Source organism: Aquarana catesbeiana, linkage group LG01 (assembly GCF_042186555.1).
Source record: "Aquarana catesbeiana isolate 2022-GZ linkage group LG01, ASM4218655v1, whole genome shotgun sequence".
Lineage (NCBI taxonomy): Eukaryota > Metazoa > Chordata > Amphibia > Anura > Ranidae > Aquarana > Aquarana catesbeiana.
This window is the reverse complement of record NC_133324.1, coordinates 959604885-959620648: the sequence shown is the minus strand read 5'-3', so window position 1 is coordinate 959620648 and position 15764 is coordinate 959604885. Positions and strand designations below refer to the sequence as shown.

The following is a 15764-nucleotide window of genomic DNA, read 5'->3' as shown; positions in this document are numbered from 1 at the left end:
GCGCGAATTTGAAAGACTGAGTTCATATAATCACAAGGAATCCAGTCTTCTGCCTCTTTCTTACATCTCCTGCTTCAAGCTACTTACACCTATTCAAGACACACAGCTATTCTATGCATACAGAATTTCTTCCAGGACACAAGAAGTTAAACGGCCATCTTAAAAGGCTAAGACAAAAGGAAAGCACATGTCTAATGACTTTAAGAACTCTTTTCAGATTTTTGAAACAAATGAACTATATTTGAACATTTTTTGCATATATGAAACAACACTAATTCTGAATATGAATGTACTATTTAACAAGGGGGCCCCCAGATCCTGGCCCCTCCCTATTTGAATGGGTAGGGGTACATAGTACCCCTACCCATTCACCAAAAAATTGTAAAAGTAAATAAAGACAGGAGTCAGTTCTTGACAATTCCTTTATTAAAAAATAAAAAAACAATGTGCCCCCATGTAGATCCATCGTCAATCATGACGAAGACGCCACCGCTGGACCCGAAAAACGATAAAAAAGCTTTGCTCGCCACAAACACTCCCACGGTCTGCCTGCCCCATCGTCTGACATTTATTAAATAGTTATGGGGCAGGGCCACCAGGCGATCTGTCGGGCTGCATGCTCAGATAAGGGTCTGGTATGGATTTGAGGGGGACCCCACTCCAAAATTTTTTAAAAAATGGTGTGGGGTCTTCTCCAAATCCATACCAGATCTGAATGGGACTGGTATAGATTTGGAGGGGACCCTACGCCACTTTTTTCATAAATTTTTTTATCCGGCAATTCTTTTGCCCCGCTGACAGCTAATGATGGCAGCGTCCCGGCCCGCTCTTTAGCAACCAGCTATATACAGTGTTTTTAAAGGGGAAAAAGACCCACAAAATGCAAAACACATTAAAAAATGCATCAGAAATGCAACATTTCTGGTGCAACTCCATTGAAGTCTATTACACACAAAACACAATCTGCTGCTGGAGAAAAAGTCTCCGTCCCTCTCCAAAAATTCACTGGCTGAAAAACACATACATGTGAACGTGTACCACAGGAAACCATGTTAAATGGACTGTAGTGCATTTCTGAAAATGTAGGGTTAGTGCTGCGGGTGGCTATGTCACAGACAAGAGATTCCATGTGTCCTCCTGACACAGCTGAGAGGGTGACATCTGCTATGCTCCATTTACACCTGGATGTTCCAGAATCACTGGCAGATTCGGGTGATTCCAGAATTGTGGCAAAACGCGGGATGCATTTGTGATGTCATTACTTCTTAAAGGCACCCCAATCACAGTTCGATTTTGCTGTGATTGTCACGCAATCAATTGCGTCAAAATCGCAACACGAAAAGCTTGTCGCTCAAAAAGAAGCATGAGCTTCTTTTGGGCAACAGCGTTGCGCGTTGCGATTTGCCAAATTTGCAGCACAAATTATTGTGGGACAATCGCAGCTAAATCATACCGTGATTGGGGTGCCATTAAGAAGTAATGGCATTGCAAATGCATTCCGGGTTTTGCTGCGATTACGGAACGCCAAGGTGTTAATGGAGCCTTAAAGGGGTTGTAAAACTTTGTTTTTTCCCCTTAATGCATCCTATGCATTAAGGGGAAAAACACCTGTCAGTGACCGGCCCCCCAGCCCCCCCGTTTTACTTACCTGAACCCTCGAACTTGACCCACGGGGACACGCTGTCTCTCTGTCCGGGGTTCTCGGCTCTTGATTGGATAGATTGATAGCAGCGCAGCCATTGGCTCCTGCTGCTGTCAATCAAATCCAATAACTCGAGCGCTGGGGGGCGGGGCCGGGTCCTGCATTCAGCCTCTATGGACGCCGAATGCTGACTCAGGAGCACGCCCACAAGGTAACCCCCTTGAGGAAGCACTTCTCCCAGGGGGTTACCAGATGTGCAAAGGAACTGCGAGAGCCGCCGGGGGACCCCTGAAGAGCAGGTTCGGGGCCACTCTGTGCAAAACAAGCTGCACAGTGGCGGGAAGTATGATATGTTTGTTATTTTATTTTATTTTTAATTTTACCTTTACAATCACTTTAAAGCAGAGCAAAAAAAATCCCAAGAAATTCTTTAAGTATGTAAACAGTAAAAAAAGGAGGACAGACCATATTGGCCCCATAAAGAATGAGGAAGGACATCTGGTTACAAAGGATGGGGAGATGGCAAAGGTATTGAATTTATTCTTCTCCTCAGTCTTCACGAGTGAATCGGGGGGCTTCAGTAACCAAAACTGCAGTGTTTATCCTCATGACACAACACAGGAAGCACCTCCATGGTTAACAGAGGCCGGAATTAAAATTAGACTTGAGAAACTTCACATTAATAAATCACCGGGACCAGATGGCTTGCATCCGAGGGTACTTAGGGAACTCAGTCAGGTGATTGCCAGACCGTTGTTCCTAATTTTTACAGACAGTCTATTGACTGGAATGGTACCAGCTGATTGGAGAAAAGCCAATGTAGCACCAATATTTAAAAAGGGCCCAAAAAACATCCCTGGGAATTACAGACCAGTTAGCCTAACATCAATAGTATGTAAACTCTTGGAGGGGATGATAAGGGACTATATACAAGAATTTAGTAATAAGAACGATATCATTAGCAGTAATCAGCATGGATTCATGAAGAATCATTCTTGCCAAACCAATCTATTAACCTTCTATGAGGAGGTGAGTTGCCATCTAGATAAAGGAAGGCACGTAGACGTGGTGTATCTGGATTTTGCAAAAGCATTTGACACAGTTCCCCATAAACGTTTACTGTACAAAATAAGGTGCGTTGGCATGGACCATAGGGTGAGTACATGGATTGAAAACTGGCTACAAGGGCGTGTTCAGAGGGTGGTGATAAATGGGGAGTACTCAGAATGGTCAGGGGTGGGTAGTGGGGTTCCCCAGGGTTCTGTGCTGGGACCAATCCTATTTAATTTGTTTATAAACAACCTGGAGGATGGAATAAACAGTTCAATCTCTGTATTTGCAGACGATACTAAGCTAAGCAGGGCAATAACTTCTCCGCAGGATGTGGAAACCTTGCAAAAAGACCTGAACAAATTAATGGGGTGGGCGACTACATGGCAAATGAGGTTCAATGTAGAAAAACGTAAAATAATGCATTTGGGTGGCAAAAATATGAATGCAATCTATACACTGGGGGGAGAACCTCTGGGGGAATCTAGGATGGAAAAGGACCTGGGGGTCCTAGTAGATGATAGGCTCAGCAATGGCATGCAATGCCAAGCTGCTGCTAATAAAGCAAACAGAATATTGGCATGCATTAAAAGGGGGATCAACTCCAGAGATAAAACAATAATTCTCCCGCTCTACAAGACTCTGGTCCGGCTGCACCTGGAGTATGCTGTCCAGTTCTGGGCACCAGTCCTCAGGAGGGATGTACTGGAAATGGAGCGAGTACAAAGAAGGGCAACAAAGCTAATAAAGGGTCTGGAGGATCTTAGTTATGAGGAAAGGTTGCGAGCACTGAACTTATTCTCTCTGGAGAAGAGACGCTTGAGAGGGGATATGATTTCAATGTACAAATACTGTACTGGTGACCTCACAATAGGGATAAAACTTTTTCGCAGAAGAGAGTTTAATAAGACTCGTGGCCACTCATTACAATTAGAAGAAAAGAGGTTTAACCTTAAACTACGTAGAGGGTTCTTTACTGTAAGAGCGGCAAGGATGTGGAATTCCCTTCCACAGGCGGTGGTCTCAGCGGGGAGGATTGATAGCTTCAAGAAACTATTAGATAATCACCTGAATGACCGCAACATACAGAGATATGTAATGTAATACTGACACATAATCACACACATAGGTTGGACTTGATGGACTTGTGTCTTTTTTCAACCTCACCTACTATGTAACTAAAATAAACCCGACCCGGATGAGCGACATACCTTTTTTTTAAAAGGTGTTTATTTTCATTTTTAAACAACAAAAGGAAAACAAAACAAGAAATTAAAGACTGTCCTTACATATATGTATAGAGCAATCAGCAGCTTAATTCAGACAGTGAATAAATAAACGATTAAGCAGTCTCAAAATAACATAAGTACCCCAAAAACAGAAAATAACACCATTCACACACATACTCATTCAAACTCACAGCACACACAACCCCACAACAACAGTATATTTCCAGAAACCCACAGGCAGTAGATTTTTAAGTGCAGAAAGGATTCTCTATCCATTTGTGTAGGTGTATATCAGTTATTGATCACCCAGTCACAGTAGCATACCACTCACTGAGAGAGCTGTGAAGAGAGGACATCCCCCCAGAAGTCCTCCGGGACATCTAGACACGGTTGCCATATTTTGGTGAACTTCTTAGGGCATGCCCTGCTCTTACATATCAATTTGAATTTGGGGAGGATTCCATGAACAATACGGAAAAAAACACCCTCCGAAAGGGGGCTAGTTTCCTTCCAATGTAGTAAAATTGTTTTACGTGCATAAAATAACAATATACGTATCAGAGTCCTGGCATGAGTGCGAGGAACATGGTCATTCAAAACCCCCAGAGTCCAACCTCCGGGGTATGAGGTATAGGTAGATGTAGTTTGTGATTGAAAAAAGCAAACAAATCCTTCCAGAAGGTTGCAAGTCCAGAACATGTCCAGAACATATGAAAGAAGTCGGCAGCAATCGTGTTACATCTAGCGCATGCAATATCTCAGCCCAGACCCTTTTTAACCAACCTAGCTGGTGTATAGTGTAAATGGTGTATAAACTTAAACTGTATCAGGAGATCAGCCGTGCTAATAATATCCTGAAAACATACCTTCGTTGCCTCTTCCCAATCCTCTTCAGAAAGCTCAGGCATATACAACTGCCATTTACGTTCAGAATTCTGAAAGGGATCCGTTCCCATCATCTGAAGGCGTCCATAAAAGGTCATCACTAGTTTATTAATTTCTGGGAACGACAGGAGGTCCTCAATAGAAGATTCCGTGAGTTCTATGGTCAGAGACCCAAATTGTGCCCGAAGAGCATTTTGTAATAAAAGATATTTGAAAAAGAATTTGTTGTCGAGACCATATTTAAGTCTAAGTGTTTCAAAAGATAGTAGGGTATTCTCCTCAATTATTTGAAAAAGGTGTGTGATGCCAAAACGGGCCTACCACGTCGAGTCCGGGTGGCCAAAGAGCTCAGGAATATTTGGATTCCACCAGAGGGGAGCCTGTGGCGAGATATCTAGTGAGGACTGTGTCAGCGTTTTTCCCCCCTCCCTCCAAGCCATAAAGCAAGCCTCAACAGGGGAGAATCTGGAGCCTCCAGACCTCCTTGATCTATGAAATCCATCCCTCAATGAGGTAGGAGGTTCAAATAAGGTCAAAAGGAAGGCAGTGGTGGGAGTTTGGGGGTCAGATTGCAGCCAGTCATGGATATAGGTGAGCTGGGAGGCAAGGAAAAAATATCTTAAGTTCGGGCAAGCCAGGCCACCCACGACCTTTGCCGCTTGTAGGGAGGACCTGGCTATATGAGGTTGGCACCCATTCCAGATAAAGGTGAAAAGGACAGAATCAAGTTTTGCAAAAAAAAAATTTGTGAAAAAAAACGGGGAGGCCCTAAAGCAATAGAGGAATTTCAGTAAATAAATATATTTATGCGACCAATTCGATTGAGGGGCAACGACGACCAGGTACGAAATATATCCGTCATCTGATGAACTATAGGGGCGACATTGAGTTCTTCATATCTAGAGAGGTCAGTATGTATCTGAATACCCAAGTACTTAAAGGAGGGTGTTAGTTGGATACGTGACCTCTGTAAGTATTCATAAGGAGAGGGGGGGACCAATGACAAAGGCCTGGGATTTTTCCCAGTCCACCCAAAGCCCCAAGACCGCACCAAACTCCTCCAGAACCTGTAATAATTTAGTAAAAGAGCTCTCCCTATCATCCAAGTATACCAGGGCATCATCTGCGTAGAGAGAGATCTTCTCTTCCAGCGGGCCAGATCGAATGCCCCCAATCTCAGACGTCTGCTGCACCACCAGAGCCAGTGGCTCAATGGCCATTGCGAACAGAGGTGAAGAAAGAGGGCACCCCTGCCGAGTACCCCTCTTCAAAGAGAATGGTGCAGAGATATCCTTATTCGTGCAGACTCTGGCCCTCGGGTCCGCGTATAGTAATCAAACCCATTGGGTAAAGTGTGGGCCAATACCCATCCGTGCCATAGCTTCCCACAGGAAAGGCCAACTCAGAGTGTCAGAGAGGCTTTTAATATGTCCAGGGACAGGACTAAACCACTATGTTTCACACGTGCTGCATCATGGACATGCAAGTACAATCTATGAATGTTATCAAATCTACTCCTGCCAGGCATGAAACCGGATTGGTCCGGCGGTATGAGGGATAGAATGACCGTCTGAAGTCTAAGGGCGAGTATCTTTGCTAGAATTTTGGCGTCATTATTCAGGAGTGAGATGGGCCGGTAGGACCCACATTGTTGCCTATCCTTACCAGGTTTGGGTATAACAACAAGGAGTGCCTCATTCATAGATTCAGGAAGTTTCCCCAACTTAAGGAAGTCTTGGAATGTCTTGAGGAGCCTGGGAGCCAGCTCCTCTATGTGTGTCTGATACCACTCCGAGGGAAGGCCATCCAGGCCCGGAGTTTTATTTGATGGTAGGAGGCGTATGGCCGTAGTGACCTCCTACAGCGTAATGGGTTTATCCAGAAGAGATTGCTGGGAGTTACTAAGTGCCGGGAGGTCAAGGGATTCGAAAAAGTCCAAAAAATCTGTTTCTGAAGGAATAGCCATATCCTTGTACAACGTGCCATAGAAATCTGCAAAAGTTTGGTTAATAGTCAATGCGTCAGATGTAGTCGACCCGTCCGGGAGTTGAATTGTGTCAATCGAGGCATCCCAACAGTCCGCATGGGAAAGATACGCAAGGAGCCTGTCATTTTTCCCCCATGCTCGTGAATGTGAGCAAAGAGTACAACTGCTGTTTCCTGGTCAGGTCTATCATATGAAGCTGTAGTGCCCTATGGGCATCTGTCAGCATGCCCCGAGTCTCAGAGGAGGGAGCACCCGAATGATGGGTACGGGCCTCCTCCAGTACTTTTTGGAGAGCCTCCTGCGTCACCCACCCTTCGTTCTTACGATCGGCGCGTCCAATGCTCCTTCCTCCGCTCACAGATCGTACGTAATACGCACGTGTGTTACGCTTTATATACACTGCGCATGCGTGTAACTCTGCCCGCCCCTGATGTTCTTTCTATTCCCCGCCCCTTTTCATTCGGCGCAGTGGGGGAAGAGCACATGGCGGAGTCACAGCAGGTGCGTGATAATTGCAGGAACGAGGAGGAGGAGGAGGAAAGCCTGGATCCGGACACGTCCCGATCCAGAAGGAGACGTTTTAAGGCCACAAATATGTCCTTTGGGGAAATGTTGGAGATGGTCGACATCATGAAGAAGTCCGACTATGACAGAAAGTATGGGCCTTACCCCAACCCCAATATCAGAAAGGCAAAGATCATGGCGAAAGTGGTCAAAAGTATTCACAAGAATTTCGGGGTACGAAGATCGAAAGATCAGCTCAGGAAGCGGTGGTCGGACCTGAAATTAAGAGAGCCAGAGCAGTACCGAAAGATCCGGAGAGTGCTGCAAAAAAGTAAGTAGTTGTGCTGTGTTCCTATTCTTTCTGTCTTTATTCCGTTCGTGCTGCTCCATATGCTTTTCTTAATTGTAACGTTTAAAAGGGCAACTTTAATGTTCATGGGCTCATTATTCGTTTGTATCAAACATTTTTCTTTCGGCCTCTAAAACATCATTGTTTAGGCCATATGCATTTTCCCACATTTTTTTTGGGCCTACTTGGATGCCAAATATTTGTTTGTGTAGATGGGTTTGTTACTCGAATGAAATGCAAACTAGATTGTGTGTAAGGAGAGGACACTGAGCAGCTGTTTTCACATCTGGACACTGGAGCACTAGTGTGGGACCCCAGAACACCATTTTTATTAGGGGGGCCACACAGGTGCTCCAGTGTATACTATAGGGGGGTCTCCATCTGTGAAGCTTGTACTAAACAGGTAAAGTATTGCAGCTTGACAAAGGGCAATAAAAAAAATACATCTTGGATTTCGGCTAAAATAGACAATTGTACCCCACTTCCAAGCAATGTTTCCTATTTCTAGTTCGGCCATCAAATATCTGTGTGCTAATTATACCATTTTTGTTTTACATAGGGGAGAAAAGACTCGGAGGACACCCCTCATCCGAGGAGACCACAGACCCCCCACCTATGGAAGAAGGAGAAATAACATCAACCCAAGAAGAGCAGGAGGAAGAAGAAGATGTGGTGGAAATTGGCACCACAACAGGTGAGTGTCTGCGACCACAGGCTCAGGTAAGAGATGGATGGTGGCAGATTTTTGATACCTGTTTTTGTTTTGTTTCTCTCTTTTTAGGTGATCGTGATCCAGATCCTTTCACATCAGAAAGTGCCCAGATCCTGATCGGGGAGATCATGGGGTGTAATGTCGAATTGCAAAACATACAGCAAAAAATCAATGATGTGATTAAAAAAAATAATAACATCATTAATGTTTTGGGGCGAATTTAAAACCCCACAAAATCACTTTTTGGATTGTGGTCCAATCTTTTAAATATTTTTGCAATGTTTTGAAAAGCCAAATTTGGAGGATGCACACAGTGTGCCAACATGTGCTATCTGCCATCACGGGAGATCAATGGACGCGTTTTGGGGGTGCAACCCCTTCCTCAATTATAAAGTATTGGTGAGGAAGGGCTTGCTCCCCCAAAACACGTCCCTTGATCCCCTGTGATGGCAGGTCGCACATGTTGACATTCATAAATTGGTGTGCATCTTCCAAATTTGGCTTTTCCAGGGGTGATTTCCCCCCATCTGAACGCTATATCAGACCCAGTTCCTAAATACTGATGTCTGATATAGCCTTCAGGTTTTACCTAATGTGAACTTTGTAAGTTCAAGTTTTTTGGCTTTCTTGTTGGATTTACACAGGCCTGTTTTATCTTAAATGGACATTTCGATTTTTGATAATGCTACTCCAAAAATTGTTATACAACAAACATGTTGGTTTGTTTTAAAAACCTTTGGTAAATGCACATGTGATTGTGCAGGTATAAAAAGGTTGGTTACTCAAGAATGTGTGGATTATTGTCTCAACACTACAACACTTTTGGGGTGATGTAATTGCTGTTTTCTGCGAAAATGGGGGTTATTTCCTAAGGGCAAATCCACTTTGCACTACAAGTGCAGGTTCAGTGCAGTTGCAAGTGCACTTGTAGTGAAATGTGTTTTTGCATTTAGTAAATAACAGCCAACAGTGCTTTGTATAAGGTTACACAATCACGCCATTTTCTGCACTCAAAACATTTCTGTCAGGGTCAGCTAAAACAAACACAAGCAGTAAATGTCCACAAAGAATTTATTTATTTTTTTTATTATAAAAAGGCTTCACAGATTTGCTGGCATATTGATAGCCCCCCTACCCGCAAAGAACTCCAGGTAGCGTAACCGGACATCACGGGCACTCAGGGAGGGCAAGCCAGGACGGCCACTTTCAAGCGCCGTCAGTGTGGTTTGATGTATCATTCCGGCCTCAGGCCCAACTGAGCCAGCATAGTTGGCCGAATGTTTCCTTAAAAAGTTATGGAGAACACAGCACGCAAGTATAATATGGTTCAGTTTATACTCCGCTATATGGATGGGTGTCATAAATAGGCGGAACCGGCTGGCCAGGATTCCAAATGTGTTCTCCACCACTCTTCGGGCTCTGGCCAGCCGGTAATTAAAAACCCTCTGTTCCGGGGTGAGGGTCCTCATTGGGAATGGCCGCATCAGGTGGTCCCCCAGCGCAAACGCTTCATCAGCAACGAACACAAATGGGAGTCCTTCAACATTGTCCTCTGGAGCTGGCAAGTCCAAGCTGCCATTCTGGAGACGCCTGTAAAACTCCGTCTGGGCGATGACTCCACCATCGGACATCCGGCCATTCTTCCCCACGTCCACATACAGGAAGTCGTAATTAGCCGACACCACCGCCCACATCACTCTACTATTGAACCCCTTGTAATTATAATAGTACGACCCCGAGTTGGGTGGTGGGATGATGTGGGCGTGTTTCCCATCAATTGCCCCTCCGCAGTTAGGAAAGTCCCACCGCTGGGCAAAGTGGGAGGCCACAGTCTGCCATTCCTGTGGCGTGGAAGGAAACTGTTGAGGAAAAAACAATAAACATTACTATTTTTTCACAGAAACATGGCAAGCAGATTAGACACAAACATTATGGGGCAACCTCCAGATAGCATTTAGTAAGGGGAATTTAACAAGGCCAAAGTATAAGGTACACTTATCATATTCCCCCTCCCCCCTCTCATGGGCCATTTCTAACATTATAGGGGGGGGACTCTTGGACAGGTAACCCTCTTCACTTCATTGAGAGATGAATGCCTAAATAATGGGTATTACTTGGAACAGCCCCTCCTTAGTTACACTATTGGCAGACCACTGGACAAGTAAGAAGTGTCATAATACAAAGATATAAATACACATTGTACACATTTGAGGACATTTGGACATTCTGCTATTACCTATCAAGATAATAATAGAATACAAAAACTTTAAACAGTACCATTTGAAAGTATACAGGCAGGCCCTTGCACTACGTGCTTTGGGTAATTCATCCATAAATCTGAGCACAAAAGAGATGGGTATAGTGTGTATGGGTTTGGCAAAGTCAGCAGATAGATGATTGAGGATAGAGAATTGTGATCAGCTGACTTAGCAGTTGGGGGAGGGAGGGTTATTAAAAATTATTTGGGGACACCAACAAAAAAAAGCCTCTGGCACTCTGCCAGAATTTAAATCAAAAATAACATTTCCAAACATTTTAGGGGGTGTTTGGGGTAAAGCACTACTATAGAGCTGATAAAATACATTGTTAAGTGACTACATGAGGTGAATATAGGGCCAGGAGACACCATGCTGGGGAGGTTAGTGAAGGGCAAATATGTATGAAGGACCTAAAATAATAATTACATAAAAATCCAGCATGCATAAGGACAAAGGGGACATTCACAGCATATTACAATCATGGTAATTAGGGAATGAGGAAAGAAATACAAGATATTAGCAAACATTCAATACCATAAAATCTGATATAAAAGGATAAAAATCTTACCTTCATATACTCCTTCTGCAGGACCTGTATGATAATGATCCCCAGAGCCTGGAGGGAGATGCCTGTCGAGAACTTGAGGTCCTGCAGGCTTCTCCCTGTCGCCAAATACCGCAGGGTAGCGACCAACCTCTGCTCCGGAGTGATGGCTTGCCTCATGCAGGTATCCTGCCTGCTGATATAGGGGGTCAGCGAAGCCAACAAACAGTGAAACACGGGGTCCGTCATCCTGAGAAAGTTCCTGAAATCATCAGGATTATTCTCACGGATCTCACGGAGCAAAGGCATATGAGAGAACTGGTCACGCTGAAGCAACCAATTCTTGGTCCATGAACTCCTCCCCACCCTGTTCATGGACTGGACTTGTGTCAAGGTCAGGACCCCAACACCAAGCCCCCGCACAGCACGAACTCTACGAGGAGTAAGCGTACGAAACATGGCTAGAAAACGGTCGGCTGCTCAGAACGAAGTAACAGAATGCACTGAAGAACAGCAAGGCCTGTGAAGAGCGACCTGAAAAACAGTAACGAAGGAACAAGAATACAATGACTACTTAAAGTCACGCGGAACTTGCTTGCACGCACTGAAGAGCAGATACAAACCCACAAGCACAAACTGAACGGCAGAAAACGATCTGAAAGCCATGAGTCTGAAAAAGCGCAAATCGTCTCTCACCAAACTTTTACTAACACGAGATTAGCAAAAGGAGCCCAGAGGGTGCCGCGCTTGGTTCTGAACCCTTTTCTAGTCTCGTCGTACGTGGTGTACGTGACTGCGTGGTTGGCGATCGGAAATTCCGACAACTTTGTGCGACCGTGTGTAGACAAAAAAAGTTTGAGCCAACATCCGTCGGAAAAAATCCTAGGATTTTGTTGTCGGAATGTCCGAACAAAGTCCGACCGTGTGTATGCCCTATAAGACTTGGATGCCATTAAAGTTCACGAGCGTGTAAATGCAGGCATCCTATCAAAATGAATGTCCTCCCCAGACTCCTCTACCTTCTTCAGGCCATTCCTATAAAATTACCACCCTCCTTCTTTAAATCATATAAACACATGTGCAGACTCTTCATCTGGGCTTATAAAACCCCACGTCTTTGCTGGGATAGGCTGACACTACCTAAACCTTTGGGAGGCTTAGGACTCCCAAATATTCAAAAATACTACTGGGCTTGCCACCTAACCAGGACAGTAGACTGGCATATTCACCATTCCTCGAAGGATTGGATTTCTATAGAAGATTCCTTTGCCAACTTACCAATTAGGAACGTACCATGGATAGGAATTGCATCTACCCCCAAAGAATACAAAACACATCCCCTCATAGGGACCACTCTCACCATACTTAAATTAGCCAGCAAAACACTTGCAATTAACCCCTCCATTGGTCCCATGACGCCCCTAGACAACAATCCGGAATTTCCACCCGGGCTTACACTCAAGGACCCAACTCGTACTGCACGGACATTCAATGCCAGAGCACAAAGTTTCTTTCGCAATGGCTCCCTTTTACCATACAACGAACTCTTACTCTCCATCCCAGACTATGACATCCCTTTCTTCAAATACCTCCAACTGCGACACTTTTTCTCCTCCCACAAACACACTACTAATTGGCATGCAGACCACTCCCCCTTTGAACTCATCTGCTCTAGTACAGAACCTCAGAGCCATCTAATCTCCTCCATCTATTCTCTACTACACTCGAACTATACAATTAAGGAAGACAAACTGATTCGACAATGGGAGTCTAAACTTTCTTTAGACCTCACCCCCATTGAATGGGATCATATCTTCACCCTCCTACATAAAGGCTCAATCAACGTCAAGACCCAGGAAAACAGATATAAACTGTTTTCAAAATGGTACAGGACCCCAGACAAAGTGCACCACTTCCACCCGACGGTACCCTCCACCTGCTGGAGATGCAATACAGCGCACAGTACCCTCCTCCATATTTGGTGGGACTGCCCTATCATCCAACCCTTTTGGCTGGAGATCCACAACCTAATCTCGCAGATCACCACCTACACGCCGGCCTTTTCTCCAGCACAATACCTCCTTCACCACACCAAGACCCCACTAGGTTCCTATAAAAAATCGCTCACACTTCACCTTATAAATGCCGCAAATCTCTGTATCCCACTCCTTTGGAGAACCGCTACCCCCCCTACGATAAAAGATTGGATCAATCGAGTCGACAAAATCGCGGACATGGAAAACCTTATTAGTCAGGCCCAAGATAACCCGTCTAAATTCCACAACACTTGGGCATGTTGGCTCCACTATAAACAATCTACAGTCCAGAATACACAGCCACCCACCACATTACCTTAACTGTAAGATCTAACCACCCGCAATCATAACACGTCAAATTGCCAATTACTACGATACCTACTGGCCACGGAAAAGCTACCAAACAATCTTCTTGCAACCGCCACTGTTCCAATACTCTCGCTGTTTCACTGCACCCATTGGTTGCATAGTAGAAACTTGCTATGATCAAGTCCCTGCTCCCCCCCCCTCCTCCTCTCACCCCATCCCCTTCATTACCCCCCTCCCTCTCCCTCCTTCCCTCCTACCGCCGTATACACACTCCTTTCTCTACTCCCTAACGAAACTGATCTTGTATCCTTCACATACCGTCCCATGTCCGAACCAACTTCACAGGAAACTGGTCAGCCCCCCATCCACAGCAAGTTCCCTCACAAGGGGTGGATGGCTATCGGGCAAACCAATGCAGGATATAGTATGCTTGACATGGACAACTACCTACTGACACTAGTTGAAACCACATCTATCAATGTGTTCTCTTACCGAGAAGAGGCACTCACATCCCATGTTAACGAGGTCAGGCAATAGTGCCTTATTAATTTGTATGTTTTCTTTTTTGTACAAAGCAATGTAATTTACATGTTTGTTTAAATCTTGTATTCTTGAAAACTTTCAATAAACTTCTTTCGAAAAAAAAAAAAATGCAGGCATCCTTTGGTAATATAGTGTAGTTGGTGGTAGATCTAAAGGAGATTGTATAGTGTATGGTGAGCTTTGTAGAACCCAGAACATACTTATCCTTTTTTCAATATTACAGCTCTATCTGTCAGAAACCATGAATCAGAGTGAGACAGAGGTACCGTTAAATCTCACTTGTTTAATAACAATAAAAAAAGGTAAACAGAATAAACATAGTCAAAACATAGCCAGAGTTCAGGAACTGGAATGGATAGTCAGACAAGTCAAAACGTCAGGGAGCCAGAGATGAGTGTAGTAGAAAGCAAGCAAGATCTGGAGCCAGAAGGAATGTCAGCCAAGCAAGTCTTTAACAGGAAAACAGGAGAACGTCTCTAGAGATGTGACCAAGGCGAAGGCAGAGATCATCTGGACTGGATGGCTTAAGTAGGCAGGACTGACGAGCAGGATATCATCAACAGGTGAGTCACTGTCGAGAGATAGGAGCTGGAAGTTAGCCGACAGCTGAGCGGCCAGCTCAGAGAAGGAAGGGCTGAGCCCAGCCCTGACACTATCCACACAGGCTGTTATCTGATCGCTCAGCTCCTGCAAACTCTGCCAAATGAACAATCTATGGCTGTGTATTTAGTGACAATGGTATTCACTGATTGTATAGGAAAACCGTGTACCTGATGAAGGGTGGTAGTGATGTGCTGGAGTAGGAGGGTAGATGATGCAGGGTGTGTACTAATGAGGTCAGCTGGTAAACTCCTTCCGGGGTCACATCCCAAGGTTTGTCCATGAAGTAATGGAGAAATGTTTTTATACATCTAGCTGAACACTGAGGTAAGGGGTGTGTAAGATAAATAGAAAGCTTTTTACAGTAATTGTATATTAATTGTATATTGGTACATAGGGGAGCTGGAATTTAGAAAAAAATGAACTTTAAACATAGAGGCGCTTTTAACATACAATATACTGTATATCAATAAACACCACAAATGAATGAAAACCCACAAAATACTGACCCCTGAATGGATCTCAGGCATTCAGAATTCACCTTGAACCCAGTGAAGAGGAAAACCTGAACCTCATTCCTTTTTGTAACACTAAGGGTCGGTTCACACTAGGGGGCGGCACGACTTGCAGGTCGCCTCACCGAGGCGACCTGCACACGACATGCACGGCGACTTGCAAAACGACTTCTGTATAGAAGTCTATGCAAGTCGCTTCAAGTCGCCCCAAAAGAAGTACAGGAACCTTTTTCTAAGTCGGAGCGACTTGCGTCGCTCCTATTAGAACGGTTCCATTGTACAGAACGGGAGGCGACTTGTCAGGCGACTAGGTCGCCTGACAAGTCGTCCCTGTGTGAACCGGCTCTTAGTTTGTATAGCCTCATGAGAAATGGTGGACATTTACATTATTATAATAATAATAATATCTGATTTTAGGCTCCGGTATCTCGGTGCTCAGATCCCTGTTTACCTGGCAGCAGAAAAAAAATTTCATTTTCCATTCATAAATGCTGCTATGGTTGTGTCTCGTGTCCAGAAGGAGAGATCTCCAACATTTCAGGTACAGTTTGTACATATTTCCCATGTTTTATCACTTTAAAGGTTCCTGTAAGTAGAGGAA

General features: G+C 44.5%; 1 protein-coding gene across 1 annotated transcript in view; it reads left to right on the top strand.

The window, feature by feature from the left end:
- Window positions 1-15764, top strand: part of LOC141126653 (vomeronasal type-2 receptor 26-like) — a 141130-nt gene that overhangs the window by 78391 nt on the left and 46975 nt on the right. The window contains exon 3 of the mRNA XM_073612601.1: window positions 15581-15704. Within this exon, the coding sequence (XP_073468702.1) occupies window positions 15581-15704 (124 nt within the window). The remainder of the gene's footprint in view (window positions 1-15580; window positions 15705-15764) is intronic.